At 44.7% G+C, this 22,585-nt stretch overlaps 1 protein-coding gene across 3 annotated transcripts in view; it reads right to left on the reverse strand.

The window, feature by feature from the left end:
- The window catches only part of MUC13 (mucin 13, cell surface associated), an 88,486-nt gene extending 70,059 nt beyond the window's left edge, over positions 1–18,427 (reverse strand). For 2 of the 3 annotated variants that reach the window (XM_054971357.1, XM_054971355.1), the window contains exons 1-2: positions 18,346–18,427; positions 9,733–9,813 (exon numbers count right to left, since the gene is read on the reverse strand). In XM_054971357.1, coding sequence (XP_054827332.1) covers positions 9,733–9,813; positions 18,346–18,400 — 136 coding nt within the window. In that variant the 5' untranslated portion in view covers positions 18,401–18,427. The remainder of the gene's footprint in view (positions 1–9,732; positions 9,814–18,345) is intronic. The other variant, XM_054971356.1, reaches the window with a different exon arrangement.
- Positions 18,428–22,585: the final 4,158 nt, after the last annotated feature.

A 22,585-nucleotide genomic window follows, 5' to 3' on the forward strand; every position in this document is an offset into this window, starting at 1 on the left:
TTTTTGGTAGGAAATCCACAGAGACAGCACTTAGCATCACAGAGGTAGCACCTACCACTACCACCCAAGGGGGAGAGCAAAAGTTGCCACCACATGACTAACATGTCTTAGTTTAGAATGCTTACAGGTACCTAGCAAGTCGCATATAAAATTGAGGAGACTTTCCCAAAGCTGCTTCTGTAACGGTACATGGTGATTTGTTCTCTACAGGGAGAAGTCATACTTCTACTACATGAGTAGGATTTAGGGATGGCACTGTTCTTTTAGATGTATGATGTTTTAATGTTTTGCATTTTGCAATCTTATTGGTTTTTAATGTCTGTATTTCATTTAAATATTGTATTATTGGTTTTAATGTTTGTATTTTATATGCAGAGAAGTTAGCCGTGTTAGTCTGTGGTAGCAAAATCAAAAAGAGTCCAGTAGCACCTTTAAGACTAACCAATTTTATTTTAGCATAAGCTTTCGAGAATCAAGTTCTCTTCTTCAGATGCCTGATACAGTCTCTGTATCAGGCATCTGAAGAAGAGAACTTGATTCTCGAAAGCTTATGCTAAAATAAAATTGGTTAGTCTTAAAGGTGCTACTGGACTCTTTTTGTATTTTATATGTATGTTGTAAACTGCCTCAAGCCCCTTATGGTTACATTTGAACAAAGCAGTCTATAAAGCATCTCAGAATAACCTGTACGTTCCCCGGAGATTGCTTCGATCAGCGAATAAATATTTACTTGTGGTCCCCGGCCCTAAGGAAGCCCACCTCGCTTCAACCAGGGCCAGGGCCTTTTCAGTCCTGGCCCCAGCCTGGTGGAACGCTCTGTCAATGGAAACCCAGGCACAGCGGGACATATTATTGTTCCGCCGGGCCTGTAAGACAGAGCTGTTCCGCCAGGCATTCGGTGATTGAAGGGGGCGGTGCCATATCGGCCTCCCACCTTTGGGGTGGGGGAGGGTTCTCCCCACCACTGCACTTTGTTAACTTTTTTAACTGTTCACCGCCCAGAGCCCCAGGGATGGGCGGTATATAAATTGAAATATAAATAAATAAAATAAATAAACCTGAAGAAGCAGTGTTGCTGAAGATGTTGGCTGTGAGGAATTTGCTGTGGAAGTGGTGGTTTGAAAGGGGAGAATGGGCCAGAAACACACAGACATATATATTCAAACTCATATATTTCAATGTGTTAAACAAGAAACAAGGATAGTCTTCTGTCACATATAGACTAACTGTAGTCCTAAGAAGATTTACACCCTTCTAAGCCTATAGACTTGAATAGATTAGAAATGAGTAATCATGCTTTGGAAAGTACTGTAAGCAAAACCAGTAACAAACAAGTATCAGTGTTCCAAATTAGAGACATTAGTTAAGCAAAATGAACTTTGTAGAACACTGATCTGTTTACTCGGATCACTGTCTAACATTTAGTTTGACATGCATCCTAGTCTTCATATCCTACTGTTGCAAAGCTTGGAACAAACCCTGAAATATGTAAAGCCTAGCTTGCTAGTATAATTACCAACTAACGCAAAAGAAAATATCATTTGTAAAATTCTGTAGCTTATCTGCTCCTCTGCCAATTGACACTTTATAATGCAGATATAGCCATATGTGGTGTATAGACTCAGGCCTATTTCACACATTATAACCAGGATCCAAAGAACCATGCTCCTTTTCCATACATATAAAAGGACTTTGGATGAGTTCTGCTTCAACAGCAGAATAGCACCACATCTTGTAGCAAATCTAAACTGAAAATAAGGGGACTTTCCTAAAGCTATTTCTTTTATGGTGTGTATCGGGTTGCTCTATGGGGGGTGGAGTAGGAAGTCTACGAGTCACATTTAAGGCTTTGTATGTAGAGATGGGCACGAACAGCATTACGAACGGAAAAAAACCATGAACAGCCCAATTGGCTGTTTGTGAGCAAGCCGTTTGTGAGGCCCCATTCTAAACGAACAGGTGGTCGTCGCAAGCCTTGTTCATTGCGTTCGTCCGCTGTTCATGAAGGCAGACAGTCAGGCACCTTCAATCAATTCCCTTGCCAACGGAGGCAGGGACTGCCTGAACTCTGTCTGCACTCCTTCTGTTGCCCTGGAAACCCCAATCAAAGCCCAACTTAGCTTGATAGGCAGGTCTTCCTTCCAAGTGTGGACCTCCAAATTGATTACATGGGGAGCAGAGACCAGGGGGGAGAGAGGGCAGAGGGGGTGTTCTGTAGCCATGGGAACTCCAATCTCATCCCTGCAAACCCTGTTAGGCAGTTCTGACTGTCAACCACAGACCTCCTGCTTTGCTCTATGGGACCTCTGGTAATAAAAGGAAGCGTGCTCCAAGCTCTAGCTTTCAGTTTCAGCAGGCAGTGGAGTGGGAGAGAGCTAGCATTTTGGGAGAGAGACAGGGAGAGTGCATTGGAGCTTGAATTTTTTTGTGCGTGGTGGGATAGGGATCTATCTCCTCTGGTTCTAGGGCTGCTGCCAGGTCCTGGGGCCAAGCTCAGTGGGCACCTCAGCTGAGGGTTCACACTGATTGATTATTATCAGCGCCTGATCTGGTCAGGTTTCTGGGAGTGCTGGGCTAGGGCACTACCCCCTCCCTTTAGTCCCAGCTTGGCTCTGGGGCCAAGCTCAGTGGGCACCTCAGCTGAGGGTTCACACTGTTCTCTCCTTTTCTTTCCTCCTTAATTCTTGTTTGCTGGCACAATAAGGCTTCAGCCGGGGGCCAAGGGTGGTCATAGGGGAAAGTGCAAAGATTGCCCCGTTGCCCCGTGGGAAGCAGTACTGGGCGGAGTCTGGGGCAGCAGAGACTCCTGCTCCCCAAAATTCACCTGTGGAGGAGGCCAAAGAGGTCTTGCCACTGGGGGAAGAGGATCTCTTTAAACTTTTTGAGGAGGAGGGCGAGGGGTCCGTGGAGGAATGGTTGGAGTTTGATAAAACATCCATCCCATCCTCATCCCAAACTCCTGGTGCTGTCCCTGCCTGCAGTCCACCCCTCACTCCATCTTCTGGTTCCAGTTCTGCAGCGCAACTAGTAACTCTTCATCCTCCTTCTCCTGGAACAGTTAGTGGGCCACGTTTCAACCTGTCTGTATGGAGGCACTTTCGGGCCCTTCCAAATGACCCCCATGTGGTGCAGTGCCACACCTGTGATGTTCTGGTGCAAAGGGGCAATTACCCAAAGCACCTGTCATTGACAGTCCTGAGTAGGCACCTGAAGACTCACCACAGGAGCTATGGGAACATCTTGAGGGAAAGGTGAGTATAACATTTCAATATCACAGGGGCATATATTCCATCCAAATTCAACAGGAGCCCAAAAATTGCCAGATATCTCTTCCAGTGGGAGAGTTGGAACATCTGTTTATAGGAACCAAAGATCAAGATCCAGTCTTGATGGGGGCAGTTTTGTGGGAAGAATGAGCATGTGAGTAGGAAATTTCCCTACTGACTTGTGACCCAGAGGGGGAAGAGGAAGATGAAGCACCCCTTGCTTCAAATCCAGACATTCCCCTGGGAGGAAGTCCATTAAGGAATTCTGTAGGTGCATTTGAGGGATTACCCACTTCTGAGAGGACAGGTTGGGGAGTGACGTCACCCCAGGCTGGACTTCCAAGAGGATGGCACTGTTTATGGGATGCAACTACAGTTCGTGAAGTAACAGAAGGAATATCAATTCACGGGTTTCACTATCCACAGCCCTCCATGTCAGTTCTGGACATGAGAATTATTCGTCTCCCTGATGGCACATGTACACTCTTAATTCAATATGGAAACGTAAAGTGTCGCATATGCATACCCACAACTAAAATGTTCCATGGTTGTTGTGGGTTTTCCGGGCTGTATTGCCGTGGTCTTGGCATTGTAGTTCCTGACGTTTCGCCAGCAGCTGTGGCTGGCATCTTCAGAGGTGTAGCACCAAAAGACAAAGTGCAGTCTGACAAAGTAGTTGGAAGTGTTGTCCAGTATTTTGGTGTCCTGGAATAAGATACTGTGCCCTGTTTGAGTTAGGCTATGTTCAGCCACTGCTGATTTTTCAGGTTGTCCAAATGTGCAGTGTCTTTCATGTTCTCCCATGGGGAGCCCTCTCAGCCCAGTTATAGCAAACTTCTACATGGAACATTTTGAAAAAACAGCTCTAGAATCAGCACCCCACAAACCTAGTGTATGGTTCCAGTTTGTGGATGATACATTTATCATTTGGAGCCATGGGGAGGAAGAATTGATGGGGTTTTTGAATCATCTCAACAACATCCACCTGAACATACAATTCACAATGGAGAAAGAAATCGAGGGAAAACTCCCATTTCTGGATACCTTGGTCATCCGCAAAGCAAACTTTCAGTTAGGTCACAAGGTCTACAGGAAACCAACTCACACTGATCGGTACTTACACAAAAACTCCAATCACCACCCCCGACAGAAAAGAGGCATAATGAAAACATTAGTGGATCGTGCAAGACGGATATGTGAGCTGCACTTTCTCAATGAGGAAATTAATCATCTAAACCACGCACTTCAGGCAAATGGCTACTCCAGAAATGAAATCCGAAGAGCAATCAAACCCAGGATGAATCAAACAACCAAGGAAAAACAGTCTCCTACAGGAAAAGTGTTTTTGCCATATATCAAAGGAATTACTGATCAGATGGGAAAGCTTATGAAAAAGCATAACCTTCAAGCAGTATTCAGACCCACTCGAAAAATACAACAGATGCTACGATCAGCAAAAGACAGTAGAGACCCCCTCACCTCTGCAGGAGTATACCGTATACCCTGCAGCTGTGGACAAGTTTACATCGGGACCACAAAGCGTAGCATCCAGACAAGAATAAAAGAACATGAAAGACACTGCAGACTTGGACAACCTGAAAAACCAGCAGTGGCTGAACATAGCCTAACTCAAACAGGGCACAGTATCTTATTCCAGGACACCAAAATACTGGACAACACTTCCAACTACTTTGTCAGACTGCACAGGGAAGCCATTGAAATTCACAAGCATAAGCAAAACTTCAACAGGAAAGAAGAAACCTTAAGAATGAACAGAGCATGGTTTCCAGTTCTGAAAAACACCAGGCTAACAAAACACTCTATACTCAACAATAGCCCTGCAGAGAAGATTAGCACATCAAGCCCCAATCCATATGCAAAAGAACCTCCTCAGGATACAGTGAAGCCTCCTGCCATTAGCATTCCACACCCTGGGAAACTCTTACAGGATGACTCAGCTCAACCCCACCCCTCCTGAGTAGATACAAATGACCTGCCAACATCTTTTCCACACTGTGACACTGAGAGATCTCTGTCTTTTGGTGGTACACCTCTGAAGATGCCAGCCACAGCTGCTGGCGAAACGTCAGGAACTACAATGCCAAGACCACGGCAATACAGCCCGGAAAACCCACAACAACCATGGGTCAGGTTTATTCGCAGGAGCCTGTAAAAGATATCAGATTTCCTGGATACCCACCAGACCTCAAGTAATACTGGTGAGTGAGACTGGAAAACAATGTCCATATGAGGGACGGCCTTACATACATACAGGGACTTCTGGATTGATATTTATGGACATCCCCGAGAACTGTCGATAATGAACAATGTTTAACGTATAAGGAGATAACAAGAATAGAATCTTCTAAATTAAGAATTAAAACGCAGGAGGAGTTGTCTCCAAGTTATGATTGGTTTCAATATAGACAGATCAGAGATCTTTATAACTCGGACTGCGTGAAGGGAGGGATAAGAATCGAGAATTCGGAATTAGAGGAGGTAATTTTGCGAGAGGACAAAAAGGAAATCTCTAAGACTTATGAAGTGTTGTTAAAATGGTTGACAGAAGATGAGATAGTTAAAGTTCAAATGGTGAAGTGGGCAGTAAATTTTAACAAAGAGATAACAATGGGGGCGTGGGAACACTTGTGGAAAAATACGATGAAGATTACGACATGCACCAATATTAAGGAAAATGTTTATAAAATGATTTACCGTTGGTATTTGACACCAAAGAAAATTGCGCTAGGGAATTCTAATATGTCTAATAAATGCTGGAAATGTAAAAAGCATGAAGGATCGTTGTATCACATGTGGTGGACTTGTGAGGTAGCTAGGCAGTACTGGGGGGAAATAATAGAAGCAATAAGCGAAATTTTACAATTTCAAATTAATAAGAACCCAGAACTCCTACTACTGAACTTGGGAATGGAGGATATTCCAGCACAATACAGGACATTGTTATTTTATATGACAGCAGGGGCTAGACTTTTGTATGCGCAAAAGTGGAAAGTACAAGAAGTGCCAACTATGGAGGACTGGATTTACAAATTGCTGTACATGGCGGAAATGGACAAAATGACAAGGAAACTGAGAGATCTCGATCCAGGACAGTTTAATATGGATTGGGAGAAGCTGAAGCAATATTTGGTGAAAAAATGGGAGGTGGGAGGAGAACTGTGGCAGTTTGAAAATTACTGAAATACAATAAAAGAAGAGAGAAGTGACTTTACCGGGGGGAGGGAAGTTAAAGAAGAAGTTCTAAGCAATTGTTTTATTAGATTATTATATACGGTATTAAACTATAGAGGTGTTATTTTAAGAACTGTAAGGGGATAAGTTAACTAAGTATGTTTCTGGCGAATAACTGTATAATAGGTAAGCTATATAATTAAAATAGAATGAATATAAGAAAGGTGGAAGGAAGTAAATAGTAACATATAGAGTACAAGTTAAATTGATTGACTTATATTGAATGTATACAATGTTTATAGAAGTACTTAGAGCCATGCAGAATAGGGGACAAATTGATTGTCCCATATTGACGAGACTAGAATGAGTAAGACAGAGTATAGAGTACAAAAATCAGATAAAATGTTACATTATTAAAGAATATATGTCAGGAATGTAATACTTAGTTTGATAAGTTAAGTGGGAAAGGGAATAGAGATAGCACTGTGTTATAATAGATAAGCTTAGAAGAGAATGAAAGTATACGTTTAATAGAATAAAGTAAGTCTGAAATGAGTAAGGGAAAAAATGGACAAGGGGTTGGAAAACTGTTGGAAGTCAACAAAAGGGGGGGAAGGGAGGGGGTTAGAACTGGAATATTTAAAGGGAATTGATTGTAATGAGCATGATATTGATTTCTAATCCAATAAAAAAAATTTTTTTTTAAGATATTTATGGACATCCTTCTCGAGGCACACAATTTGAATGATTCATACATTTGCGTTTGGCCTAGAGGGGAATCAAAAGCCCAATGTTTAGAACAAGGGGGTTGTGTGGCAAAGTTAACAGGCAACGGAGAACCTATAGAACAGTGCATAGGCAAAGCAGTTCTTCGACCACCAGTACCTAATGCAGCGCTACCTCCAAAGAGAATAGCCACAACTCCAACATTACATCCACCACTAGAGGGGGATGTTGTTGAGGAAACCCAGGATTTGGGAGAAGGTCCAGGAACACACATGCAGGCAGAGGGGGAAGTCAAACCAGGAGAAAGACACCTGGTGGGACCACCGATAGTTTCCCCAATGGATGATCAAAGGGGAGAGGAAGGATTTTCTTTTCCAAAACCAGAAGTTGGGCTTTGCACTCTGACAGGAACAGCTGCAATATGTCCTGACAGATTGGCTTGGTGTGATAAAAATTTGGTATAATGGGATCCCATGGAAGGAAGTGTTGTCTGGATGATGGCTCAAGGAGATGATGATGTTATGGACTGCAAATTGACAGGAGAGGAGTTAATTGGATCACGTGTGACTATTATGGGGAGAAATTCGCACATACATATGCACATGTTGAGAGACATACCAGGGTATGCTCACAATATCTGCATGTGGAATGGAGTCGAGCCAGAAGACACACATTCAATGGCAAATTGTTCCATGGAATACCATTATAAAGGGATAATTGTAAAAGAGAGATTTGGGAAATTCACGGTTTCCAATGAGACGAACTGTGCTGTTTTGAAAGTTAACGCTTTTGCATTTATGGCTGCAGGCTACATTCCTGTTTTTACACTTACGGGGTTCAATGGGACTCAGATGGCAGAGAAATGGCAATATCTCAACAGTGTACTATTAACTCCATCCGGTGCAGAATTTATTATAAACGGAACCTGTCAGCAAACAAAATGGGAGTTAGATACTACCGAAATTGGTGAATGGGGCCCACCGGAATGGGTCGAGATGTTAGATGGCAGCCAATGTAACCGTCAACAGCTGCTCATAACTTTCTGATACCAGTGCCAACGACAATTTCCATCTGTCCCTGCAGAAGCTGGTATTTATCGATTATGACAACCAGGAAAGGTTCTTCAATTTGAAGTTTTGGCAGGGGAAAATGATTTGCTGAAACCACGGAAATATCCTTTAATTGGACCCCATGTCGTGAAAAAGGACCATAAGATGAAAGCGATGCTGAGTGCTGACTCCTGTTTGTTATTTGAAAGAAATCAGATTGGACCTGATGGGATTGAACATATCACAAGCTGTTCCTGAATGTGCACCGTATGTTACAACAAGTCATGAGGGATGGAAAAATTGGGTAGATTTGTGGTACACAGTTCAGCTGGCCAAGACCCGCTTTGCCAGGGGGTCGGATACCATGCTGGGAATATCAGGATTAGCTACAGGGGCATTGGACGCAATGGATATAGAAGTACTAGCTAATAAGATTAGCTACACTACTGCAGACATTCAGAAAATGGGAACACCAATAGCTTCAGCATTAGTTCAATTAGGAGCAGGACAAAAGATGATAGCTAGTATTCTACCCTTTTGGCAACAAGTGGAACAGAAAGATGAGGAAACTGTGGTGCAAGGACTTGCATCATTACAAATAAGCAGTGTGTTGGCTTTAGCCTGCATTCAACTCAAGACCTTACTCAAATGGTAGTCATGCAAATCATTCGAGAAGGGTTATTGGGAAATTTACCCAATTTATCCAGGAGTTACTCTGGCACAATCCTGGAGTTACGCTGGTGGATCCATAAGGCACACTGTCTGACTGCTGGTGGGTCCCTGCTGTGGCTGACCACTGGAGGTACTCCAGCAAAACTACTACACTGCTGCAGAATAGGCAGGCTTTGGGGCATTTATGGGGGGGGGGGAGTAAGAAGTCTGAGGAAGGTTGTTGTGGGTTTTCCGGGCTGTATTGCCGTGGTCTTGGCGTTGTAGTTCCTGACGTTACGCCAGCAGCTGTGGCTGGCATCTTCACCTCTGAAGATGCCAGCCACAGCTGCTGGCGAAACATCAGGAACTACAATGCCAAGACCACGGCAATACAGCCCGGAAAACCCACAAGAACCATCGTTCTCCGGCCGTGAAAGCCTTCAACAATAAGTCTGAGGAAGTTGGGCTGAGGGTTAATGTTGAAGATGTTCGTTGTTCCAGAGTTGCGTTAGAAGCGGTAGAAAAGGAAAAAAGTCCAGAAACACAGAAATACATACACTCAAACCACTCACTTTTCCATACATATAAAGGGACTTTGGATAAGTTCTACTTAAACAGCAGAACAGCACCATGTCATGTAGCAAATCTAAACTGAAAATAAGAGGCCTTTCTCAAAGCTGTTTCTGTTATGGTGTGTATCGGGTTGCTCTTTGGGAGGGGGGGTCAGAAGTCTACTAATCACATTTAAGACACTGTGTGTACCTTAGAACAATTCTTTCAATTGCAGTTGGTATTCCTTAATATCTAGTTCATGTGATCAAAACAAGCCACAAAGCACCAGAGATTACCTGAGGAAGCTGTGCTGAGGGTTTTTGTTGAAGATGATGGTTGTACAGAAGTTGCAGTAGAAATCATAGTAATGGTTGTGGCTAGAAAAGGAAGAAAGTCCAGAAATACAGAGATACATACACGCAAACCAATATACAACTGTAAGTATGAAACAAGAAATAACAATGTAGTCTTCAGTCATAGATAGACTAACAGCACCGTTATTGCTAAAAGTGCTTAGGGAGCTGACAAATCGTTACACTCACTTATCCTGGAGTTACTCTGGCTCAATCCTGGAGTTACTTTGGCACAATCCTCAAGTTACGCTGTCTGGCTGCTGGTGGGTCCCTGCTGTGACTGGCCACTGGTGATACGCCAGCAAATCTGCAACACTGCTACAGAACGAGGCAGGCTCCGGGACATTGCAGAAGTCATTTCCCTAAGCCTCTATAAACCCAGGAACACCCCAGAAATGATGGTATAGGCCACAGCTGTGTATGCAACAAGAAGGTCCAAGCACCCTCCCCCCACTGCAGCCTAGGGTTGCCAGCAGCCCTCCAGCGTTGGGCCAACTCCCAGAAATTTGCCCCTCTGCCCACTGACCTCCAGCAGGCAGTCTGGGCAAACTAGAATGTTTGCATCTGTACTCTGCAGTGATGGCGTCACTTCCAGGTAGCCAAGGTTTGCCTCAGCCTGATAGAAAACTTTGCAGAAATGCAGGGCAAGCACATACAGCTCCTGCTATTTGTTCTATCTTCTCAGCACACCTAGTGGTGCAGTGCACAACTGCATTAGAAGGAAAATAGATTGAAATGCATTTGCTGAATGCAGCATTACTCTGGCTCCAAGGGCCCTCAAGAGCTGATAGGCTCCAGATAATTTGTCCCCGCAGTCCCCTCCCCTCACTGGCAGCCCTGGCAGGACCCCCTCTGGTTGCTTCCTGCCTCTCTCCATCAATGGTGCAGTCTGCCTGCACACTCCCACCACATTGTCAGCGTGTCCTGCCTCCTGCCCACTTCCCCTTGCTGCAACCTGCCTCCCACAGCTCTACACAGCTCAGCTTCAGTGGCAGCAGCTCCCTCTGCTCCGAGGCCAGAAGTGATACCAGGAGCCATGCTCCAGCACAGGAGCTGCTGCTGCATATGTGCAGAACAACAGCTCCTGTGTTCTAGGCTTTTTTACTCTGGTTTCTTTTAAGTTTTCAGATTTTCCTGCAAGTCTCGGGGGACCCCAACTTTATAGAAAACCTTACTTCTGTGTAAATTACACCGTTCCACAGGTTTAAGTATCTGCAGATCCGTGCCACTTGGTTATTAGAATTTCCAGGTGGAGGACCTGCAAGGACTTTGGGGAAGGATGTCTCATTTTCCTTCCCCCCAATAATTAATACAAGTTAACAAGTATGCCTGCTTTAATAAATTAAGATCAGGAAATCTAAATCTTCCCTCATTAAGTGGAGGCTGCATCCTTTTTAGAGAAATCCAAGGCAGTAAGGAACTCCACATAAAATTTCTGGAATAAAGTGTTAATTTCATTAATATATCTGGAAGATATATGGTAGCCAGGCAAGTGGATTCAATTCCTCTTTAATTCCTCTTGCCCCCCCAAAAAGCAGTTTTGGCATGGCAGCGATGTGATGACATCACTACTGGAAGTGACATCAGCACCTCATTGGTGAGTGCACATGAACATGTACTAACATATGCACACAAGTAAGTCTCTTTTCCCCACCATCTCCCCCTGTACCATTCCAGTTGCCAGGGATGATCTGGAAACCCTGTTGAGAACTGTTTTTCATTTGTCAGAACTGGGTCCCTGAGACAGGATGGGGCAACTCCGTTTGAGCTTCGCATGATGCATCGGGCCAGAGGACATCTCATTTCAACAGTCACAGTCTCCTCTCCTTTGAGATTCCCAACACTGGGAAGCTTTTCCCAGCTGGAAGGGCAGAAAGCTGCAGTAATAGCAAGTACCCAGGCAAGTGTATTCCTCCTCAGTCCCGTTTTTTACAGCACTCTGTCTTTTACATCTTTAACTCACCCTCTCTCAAAGAAGTTTTCTCTTAGCCTCACAACAATCCTGAAAATAGGTTAGATTCAGAGACAGTGACTGCTCCAACATCATGATTAAAGTGGGGAGAAGACAAACACAGGCCTCCTCATTTCTATTCTGCATATTTTCACTAAATATTACAAATTTCTAACACCATACAAAAACATTTAACTCATGAAAGAACAATTTTTGTGAATTTTAAAAAATAATAATTCAGTTACTTCAGGGTGAAAAAATACTATTTGTATAAATATTATATATGTTTCACATTTCCAGTTCATTTTTCAGATAATATTATAGCTGCCAGTTTTCTTCTATATCTTGAATTTTTTAAAGTCTTGATAAAGCTGTTAATTTTATCATTATCATTATGGCTGTTTCCACGTGCCCTTAAAGGGACAGCCCACTCACTGAATGCTGGCAAGTTTTTTGGGAATGCACTTTCCGCAGTCCCAGAAAAGATGTTGAAAATAGGGAAGCCAAACGGCCCACATCCGTTTTGCAAAAGGAGAGTTGCCAGCGTTCCGGTAATGCGCCGTCCCTTTAAGGGCATGAGGAAACAGCCTATGAGCCAAGCTACAAGTGACGCCTGACACAGGTTGGACACTTGTCAGCTTCCCTCAAGTTTTGATGGGAAATCTCCAGGAATTTCCCAACCAAGACCTATATGTTCCAAAGAAAGACAATCTTATTTTTGGCACCATCTTGTTAAAAACCTGCGATAGACTGAAAAAGCCTTTGGGCACAGCTAGTTCTGCAATTATTTTCATATTTTCATATGATTTCTCAGAAGTTGTATATTCTGGACATTTGGGGAAGTTAAACCAATTTTTAAAGTTACACGTTTTAGAGCAATGTTGGGGAAAATGTGATAGGCTTTCTAGAATATTTATGTCCTTCTCAGAATCCTAGCAGAAAGATCTGTTTTAAGGCAGAACTGAGCCACAACCTTCTACTAGCTTTGGTTTTGCATTCACTACTTTCAAAAAGAATTTCAGCGTTTTGATGTGTTTTCAGATGCCCTTCAAAAGTTCTTCTACTTTTCTTTAAATCCCAGACATAAGAAACTGAAAACACCATTAATGGTGGTTTTTAAGGTTCCAATCAATTATGTGATCCTTGATCCACCTCACAGAGTACACACAGCTCAGCATGACAAGGAATTGCTATTTACAGGAATCAAGTCAATAAAGAAGATGTCTATGTTTATTCAAAAATGAATAAATAAAATTAACAGCCGCAATAAGGAACACAGTTTAAGATTATAATCTGGCAATTAGTAGATGGAGGTAGACATTAAGAAAGCAGTTTCCACAAATGGGCCATAAAATAGATGCTCTTATGTAGGGTAGGGTTGCCAGGTCCAGGTTGGGAAATTCCTGGAGATTTTGGGGGTGAAGTCTGAAGAGGGTGGGGTTTGGGGAGGGGCCTCAGTGGGGTATAATTCCATAGAGGTCACCCTTCAAAGCAGCCATTTTCTCCAGGGGAACTGATCTCCGTTGCCTGGAGATCAGTTGTAATTCCAGGAGATCTCCAGCTATCACCTGGAGGCTGGCAAGCCCAATGTAGGAAGATGCAATGTTAGCTGGGAAGAGTAGTTTAAAAAGAGCCAGCAGAGATTGCTCCTCAGAGGGTTTGTTAATTTAAAGTATGCTTCCCAGCTAACATTGCGTCTCCCTACACTTGAGCGTCCCCGTGTAAGATGTCTCGTGTAGAGACTCTGATGTAAGCTACCAGGAATGCAGATTAAAAAAAAAACATAGAAAACAAAAAAGCCTTCCTAATAATGGTTAGGCATACGCAAAATCCTCCTGCAGGAACAGGATGTTTAAAGATTAAAAGCTATCACAATGTGAAAAAAACAGCCAGGGAAGCTGCCTACTAGTTAGCTCTCAGTGGTTCCATATTAGGTGCTCCTCCTTCCTCTAACTGCCCCTAGAGGCATACTATTAATGGCCTGAGCTACATGTTACGTTTATAATCAATAGTAACTTTAGTCATGTGCCAGTTGGTGTTCCCTGCTGGGAACTCAGTTTTCGAGCATGCAGGTCCCCAATTTGAATCAGAACCATTGTGCTTGGTGAGAAGAGATTTCTGCCTTCCCCTGCACTGTTTTCCCAGCCTGAACTGGTCCCCAAGAGGTCATAGCACCCCTGGGGCTGTATTGGGTCAGATAAATGTCACAGGGGGAAACAGAAGTGCCACTGTGGTGACCCAAATCAGGCTCAAATGCACTTTAGGATTGCATTTCCACTTGGCAACTTGAAGCTGATGTCTGACTAAAAGTCTCTGTGGAGGACAAGTATAAACCAAAAATTGGAGTTAAGTTTGAAGAAACATCTGTCCCTGAAAGGAGACACAGAACAGCTTGACTTTACAGAAGAGAGTGGCATGAAAAGATCAGACAGGAGAGAGAGAGAGAGAGAGAGAGAGAGAGAGAGAGAGAGAGAGAGAATGTAAGGAAGAGGGAAATCCAGCTCCGCAGGTCAGAATAAAGGCTGGCTGTGCAATAGCCCTTCCTAAAACCTAAAACTACAATATTCAGATTCAGGGCTGGATGGAGAGAATTTAACACTCCCTTTCATGCACTATACCAGTGTTTCCAAACAGGTTCCTTGGGTTCTGTGAGAAATCATGGAATAAATAAACTGGCATTAAGGTTATATTTAGTTGAATTGTGTATGTGTTCATTTAATATTGTTACATGGCATTGACAATACGAATGACAATAATTGGAACAATGGATCCCTCAGTGTTGAATCGGGACACAGGATTTTTCTCACATTACAGATACTAATTTTCTGCATTTTGCACCCAAGCTCTATCAAGATAATTACAACATGCATTATAGCTAGCTTCCTGACACTCTCATTTACAATACTCCTCTTACCCTTTGCCTTATGACTCCTTCCTTTTTCCACTCCATGCATCTGACAAAGGGAGCTTGGACTCTCAAAAGCTCGTATCCTGGAAGTCTAGTTGGTCTTTAAGGTGCTACTGGACCCACATCTTGCTCTTCTACTACAATCAACACAGCAACTCATCTGAAACAATTTAGCAGTAATTGAACGGCACTCCCCACCGTCAACTTTTCCTGGTCTATAAACATTTTCCTAGGTATGGGTTCCTCAGGATTTGAAAAATTAATTTAGGGGCTCCTCTTTGGAAGGTTGGAAAATATTGTACTGTACCATCTCCATACCTTCCCTTCTCCTACACATTCAGGACTTAAGTATATGTTCCTATGTCATTATATGTTGTATAATCCTCTTGCATCATCATGTCTGCCCCAACCTGGTTGACTAGACAGACTCAGAACTAAATTCCCAGGTACACATGGGCTTGATTCAGATCAGAATTGGAGTCATGATGCATATGCTTCTTGCCGCCCCCCCCCCATGATTTTCTTGGCTTGAAAAAGCTGTGACTATTTTCCCCATTTGGGAATCTTTATGTGTGGCCCATCAAGTCAAATAGAAGCTGCTTGGGGCCATTTCAGGTTCAGAAAATAGCACAGGAGGAAGGCTTAAGCTTAAGCCTTTTCTCTCCCTACACTATGAACCAGATCCTAATCAGAGTCTGTGTGCCTGGGAATTAAGTTCTGAGCATGGAACTTACAGTTCAGTCTAGTTAATTGAACAAGGGCAGTCCTGAGAAGGGATGTGTGCTTTGGGTTTCTGATTCGGATAAAATACCCTAATTGGGCCCGATCCGTAAAAATTTGGGATATCTGAATCTGGCCCCGATTAGGAAATCTTGAATCAAAGCTTTCTGAAGCATTCATAATGCTTCGGGGCTGAGTTTAAAGGCTTGGCCCTTTAAACATCAACCCACCCCATCCCGGGCCCTGCACCCCCCTAGCCCCAGCCCCCCAGCCCCACCCCCACTTACCTTGCAGTTGGTGGCAGTGGTGGCTCCGGCCCTCCCTGCTGCCCTGTGGGGCCATGTAGTGGTGGCGGAGGCAGAGAAAGCCCTTCCTGCCCCTCAAATGGCTGCCATGGTGGGGCAGGAAGGGCCAGAGGAGGTGGCTCTGGCCCTCCCCACTGCCCTGCAGGGCCACGGAGCGGTGGCGGAGGTAGAGCCGGTTCCGGGCCATCGCAGCCAATGTGCTTCTGCCGTGCTGCCACTGCTGCCTGCAGCGGCGATGGCATGGCAGCAGCGTGCCACCCCACTTATCACCCTCCCTGACAGCCAGGTAAGTGGGGGGGGGGTGGAGGGATTGCCCCGGGGGGTGGGAGGGTGGGAGGTGGGGGAGTTGCTCCCTCTCACTTAGGTATGCTCCAAATATTTACAGAGCATACCGAAGTGAGTAAAAATACTTGCTGCTGCAGAATTATGGTATTTCCTAATCTTTTCGGGCTGCACACCCCTAATCCTGAGCACAATTTTATAGTTCATTTCAGGGAAGATGTACCGTGTTGGGAGGAAATATTTAACATGCTGTATCACTTGATTTAGGGGACAGCCCCATGGCTCTCCTACCACTATCCCTCCTCTCAATGATCATGTTAGAGGGAGGAGATACACTTTTCACCACAAATCTTCATGGTACCCTAACTTGTTTAAATGATTTAGTAAAGAGAAAGTTGCCATTGCCTGGAGTGTCTGTTTGTAAAGCACCAAATGGTTTGAGCCTGAGGTCTCCAACTTTGTGTCCAAGGCAGAAAGGGCTTTTAATGAGTACAGAAGGTTCAACTTTGGTTGGTGGGAAAGATCTACTGAGCTTGGGCAGACCAATTTGGAGAGTACATAGTTCTCTTGCTTTCAAGACTTGGGTATTTCCCTACTTAGCTCAGGGATCCCACAGTTTCCTTGTTCCTTGAAACAAGTTCCTTGGGCTTTGTAGTGCTCTGTCTTAGTATCCAGGACTTTGAGAAAAAGAAGAAAAACCTCTCCTTCTTTGGAGGTTTTCAAGCAGAGGCTAAATGGCCATCTGACAGCAATGCTGATTCTGTGAACCTGAGCAGATCATGAGGGGGAGGGCACATCAGTGCTTAGTTCTCATGGCCTTCTTACATGCTCAGGGGAATGCTGATCGCCGCCTTGGGGTCAGGTAGCAATTTCCCACAGGCCAGTTTGGCAAGGGGTCCTGGAGGAGTTTTGCCATCTCCTGGGCATGGAGCAGGGGTCACTAGGGCAGTCGAGGAGGGGGTAGTTGTGAATTTCCTGAATTGAGCAGGGGGTTGCACTAGATGACCCGAGAGGTCCCTTCCAACCCTATGATTCTAAGAGAAGTGATTTCATTTCTGTGTAATTTGTCCAGCTATTTCATGAAAGGTTCTTCCTCTTCAGACATGCAAATTTCAATGGGAAAAACGAAACTCATGAAAATGCAGTTTAGTTATTGTCAAGTTAACTGTAACATTGGAAACATCTGTGGAGTCAGATGGCAGTGCTGGATGAGGAAAAGATGAAGCTTGACAATTTAAACTGTGGGAAGGTCTGCTTATTTCTTGTACTCAAGATTACAGAAAAATCTTTGTAAGATTTATTCCGCAGTATCTTACAGCAAAGAAACTGGACAGGCCTAGGGTTACCAGGTTACCTTACATGCCCAGTGGGAAGCAGTCACATTCTCCATGGTGCGCAAACCACATGAGCGCACTCCTGCACTATGATGTCTCTTCTGGTTTGGGTGACATCATTGTGCAGGTGCAAGCATGTGCACGTGCTTCACAGTGGGCCGATTTAGTCCTCAAATGGTTGGTTGGAGGCCGAATTGGCCTGCCGCAAAGCACGGGAGCACTCTTGGGGCAGCACGATGATGTCACTCCCGGGAAGTGACATTGCCATGCCACCCCAGGAGCGCACCCAGGAGACCTATTCCTACATCTTTCCCCGCACCAGCCAGGTGAGGGGGGGCCGCAGAGGTGAAAACAGGGGATCCCTCACTACCACTGGAAGACTGGTAACCCTAGACAGGCCATGTCTTCTATATAGTGTTTTACATAGTAGGGAGTAAGGTCACCAGTGCATGATCATCATGAGCCAGCAAAGGGGATGCACACATAGAAGTAGACTTTTGCATTCATTGATGATGCAGATGAAAATGTTCACTTTGTGATGCTCATTCCTTTTTCTTTAAACTGACTTTTAGGGCGCATGCTAATGCTTATGATGCTGCTTCATTATATGTGCCTAGTCACATGCAATTAAAGTTGAATTTGGGCCTATATACATATCTCTGTTTTCAATTTCTATAGTATCTCAAATATAATAAGCATCCTCCTTAGGTAGTATACAAGATTATAATTACCATATAAAATTACAACTGAGGCCTTCTCCTTGGATTCTTAAGTTGGACACCAAAAAAGTAAAGTTCCAGGTGGGCGGCCATGTTGGTCAGCAGTAGAAGAGCAAGATCTGAGTTCAGTAGACCAACAAAATTGCCAGGGAATAAGCTTTCAAGAGTCAAAGCTCCCTTCGTACCTGGAAATGCTGAAAATCTCCTTCAGGAGGTCAACAGAACAATATAGAGCTGCAAATGTTGGTAAATTTATAAGAAGGAAACCAGAAAGATGATGGTTTTGTTCTAAATGGTTGATATTTAACCAGCTTTCAAAGAAAAAGTTGCCACTTACCTTTCACAGTGCAAAAGGCAAACAACAGAACAGCGAGGAGGACACAGCCTTTCATTGTTGCTGTCGCGCTCTCTACTAATCCTACAAGGAAATGTTTCTCCCCTCGGTTTGCCGTTGTTTAGATCGTCAATAGCAGTACAGAGTTCAACTTTTAATTGACGTCAGAATCACAAATGCATATTGTTTAATTTATTGCAGGTGTTTATTTAAACATTAATAAACTTATACTTAAGATGTCAGATCAATATTTTATTGGTAGCAGATGCATTTGAAGCATTTTTATAATTTTGTAAGGTAAACGCTGAAGATATGTAAAATTATAGCTGCATATATGTTTCTCTCTGTGATAACAGCCTTAACTTTAATTCATGGTAAAGTTAAGAAGATATTTTCTTAGAAGAATGTCCAGTTACACTTTCCATTTCTTCCTTGCTCAGTTTGCATATTTCACTTCCTGAGCGCAGAAACCAAGAACCACAGAACCTAGCAAAGAACAACTTAAATTTGTTTTAATAAGTTTAATTCATCTCAACATGATCATTTCTCAGTTTCAAATTCCTCTTGATATTTGGATCACTGAATGTACTTGTGCAAACACGATCTTTTAATCTGTGAATCTTTTAATCTATGAATCAGCAATACAATCTCAAAAGGTGTGTGTGTGTGTGTGCAAAAGTTAAGCAAGCTTAGTGTAGTAGTTAGAATGTCAGACTAGAACTTAGAAAACCCAGTTTCAAATCCCTCCTCTGCCCTGACTATTACTCAGCTCGTCAGTCTCTCTAAGTCAAATCTACCTCATAGGGATGTTATTATTATTATTTTATTATTTATTCAATTTATATACCGCCCATCCCCAGGGGCTCTGGGCAGTGAACAATTAAAATCGATAAAAACAAAAACTAAAATCAATATACAAATAATAAAACAAATTAACAAGGTGCAGTGGTGGGGAGAACCTTCCCCACCCCAAAGGTGGGAGGCCGACATGGCACCGCCCCCTTCAATCACCAAACGCCTGGCAGAACAGCTCTGTCTTACAGGCCCGGCAGAACGATAGTATGTCCCGCTGGGCCCGGGTTTCCATTGACAGAGCGTTCCACCAGGCTGGGGCCAGGACTGTTGTGTGGATAAATTGGAGGGGAGAACTAAATATACCACCCTGAATTCCTTAGAGGTAGAGTGGGATAAAAATGCACTAAACAAATAAATTCACTCTTCACTGCCATGATTATGACCTAAATGAAACAGTCCAAGCAGGAAGCTAAGGACCTGAAAGAAAAATTGGACTGAGACAGACTATTTAAAGGAGTCCAAAGCAGAACCCTACATGCTTCAAAAAACTAAGTTAAAACACAAACACAGCTACCCCTCCTTTAAAAATCATCCCCAGTTACTTAATAGAGTGATTAGTTTGATTCTGGCCAAGGCCAGATCTAGGGTTGCCGGTGCCCAAGGCAACCCGAGTCTGGCCCCACGTGCGCACACAGAGCACACGCACGCTCCCGGCACTGCGTGATGACATCACTTCCATGACATCATCATGCTCTGGGGCTGCCGGCTTGCCGCACGGGCGGCAGGCTGATGGGGCGGCAGGCTTGCCACGCCCCCCTGCCCTTGGGGCAGGCGAATGGTGCAAGTGAGCTCCCAGCCCTCTGCTCAGCTGCCTGCGCGCTCCCAGCAGCTGGCAGCTGCGCCTGGTGCCCCCTCTTTGATGGTGTTGGGGGCAGACTACCACCCCTGCCCCGTCGTTGAGCCAGCCCTGATTCTGGCCTAAAATCTGTATTCATACAACTACTCAGTCCTTGATCCTGAATAAGAAAGAAAAGGGCATGTAAGGTGGGCAACCTGGGCAAGGCACATGTCTTTCCCCATTAAGTAACTCAAACTACTACATACCTGAAACTATTTGTCTGCTTAAATTTTGTATATCTCATACTTTCTATCAGCTGGGTTCTGAGGTAGCTTGCAACTGGAGACACATGACAAAAGACAATTAAAACCATATAATGCACCAGCTTACAAACATTATACTTATATTTTGCTTATCTCACTGAATTAGGAGTTTATGCATTGTTTTATATAATATAGTCTAGCCTGTTTATCTCACTGGCTTCTGTGTTTGAGATATATTACAGGCATGTATTACACAAAAGATCTTGGTGTATACTGTAAAGCAAAATAACAATAAAATCTTAATTAAAAAAATCAAACTCCTAAAACAAACCAAATCTGAAACTGAGGGAGCTTTCCCAAACCTGCTTTTCTTAAGGCACTGTTGGTTTACTCTTTATAGGAAAGGCATCAAAATTCTTCACGTTACATTATTCACATTCAAGACACATTCAAGGTAGGAGTATACTTCATCTTGAATTTTAAAAAAAGGTACCTTTGTATTGTAAGATTCTGTAGTCTTGTCACAAAAGACAACTTAGCAAAGCTTCAGATCATAGAATCATAGAATTATAGGATTGGAAGGAACTTCCAGGGTCATCTAGTACAACCACCTGCACAATGCAGGAAATTCACAATTACCTCCCCCCACGCCCCCAGTGACCCCCTGCTCCATGTCCAGAAGATGGCAAAACACCATCAGGAACCCTAGCAAAACTGGCCTGGGGAAAATTACTATCTAACTCCAAGTGGCAATCGCCATTACCCTGGGCACGTAAGAAGGGGCCACAAGAACTAAGCACCAGTGCGCGCTCCCCACGCTACATGATGACATCACTTTGGTGACGTCATCACGCAGGGCGGACGGAGGCAGCATGTGGGGCTGAGAAGCCGCCCACCCCATTCGCCTCCCCACAGGTGAATGGCGCAGGCGGCCTTGCAGCCCCCCGCACTGCTTTCGCCTGCTCTGCAGGACAGGGGGCAGCCAGCTTGCCGCACACCCCCTGCCCTCCAGGGCAGGCGAAAGCAGCGCGGGGAGCTGCGAGGCTGCCCGCGGCATTCGCCTCCCCGCAGGACAGGGGGCGGCTGGCTTGCCGGGCAGCCCCTGCTTTCCAAGGCAGGCAAGAGGCAGCGCGGCTCCCCGTGCTGCTTTCGCCTGTGCCGCAGTACAGGGGGCAGCCGGCTTGCCGTGCACCCCCTGCCCTCCAGGGCAGACGAAAGCAGCGTGGGGGGCTGCCAGGCCTCCCACGCCATTCTCCTCCCCGCAGGCGAATGGCTCGGGCGGCCTCGCAGCCCCCCGCGCTGCTTTCACATGCCCCGCAAGACAGGGGGCAGCTGGCTTGCCGGGCACCCCCTGCCCTCCAGGGCAGGCAAAAGCAGCACAGGGGGCTGCGAGGCTGCCCGCCGCATTCGCCTCCCCGCATGACAGGGGGCGGCCAGCTTGCCACGCACCACCTGCCCTGCAGGGCAGGCAAAAGGCAGCGCGGGGGTTGCGAGGCTGCCCGCAGTGCCGCCTGCATGCTCCAGCAGCTGGGAGCTGCTCCCAGCGCCCCCTCCCTGGCAGCGCCGGGGGCAGACTACCCCCCCTGCCCCCCCGTAGATCCGGCCCTGCTAAGCACTGATATAACCCTTCCTGCCCTCCCTCTTATGATCTGCCTAGGTTCACAAAATAAGCATTGCTGTCAGATGGCCATCTAGCCTCTGCTTAAAAACCTCCAAAGAAGGAGAGCCCACCACCTCCCAAGGAAGCCTGTTCCACTGAGGGAACGCTCTAACTGCCTGGAAGTTCTTCCTAATGTTTAGCCAAAAACTCTTTTGATTTAATTTAAACCCATTGGTTCTGGTCTGACCTTTTGGGGCAACGGAAAACAACTCTGAGCCATTTTTATAAGACAGCCCTTCACGTACTTGAAGATAGTTATCATATCACTTCTCAGTCGTCTCCTCTCCAGGCTAAACATACCAAGCTCCTTCAACCTTTCCTCATAGGGCTTTGTCTCCAGACCCCTCACCTTCTTTGTTGCCTTCCTCTGGGCACATTCCAGCTTATCTATATCCTTCTTAAATTGTGGTACCCCAAACCGAACACAATACTCTAGGTGAGGTCTAACCAGAGTAGAGTAGAGCGAAACCATCACTTTGTGTGATTTGTATACTATACTTCTGTTGATACAGCTCAAAATCACATTTGCTTTTTTAGCTACCTCATGACACGGCTGACTCATGTTCAGTGTATGGTCTACTAAGACCCCTAGATCCTTTTCACACATACTACTGCCAAGACAAGTCTCCCCCATTCTATAATTATACATTTGATTTTTCCTGTCTAAATGCAGAATTTTATATTTAT

Source organism: Eublepharis macularius, chromosome 2, assembly GCF_028583425.1.
Source record: "Eublepharis macularius isolate TG4126 chromosome 2, MPM_Emac_v1.0, whole genome shotgun sequence".
NCBI classification, from domain to species: Eukaryota; Metazoa; Chordata; class Lepidosauria; order Squamata; family Eublepharidae; genus Eublepharis; species Eublepharis macularius.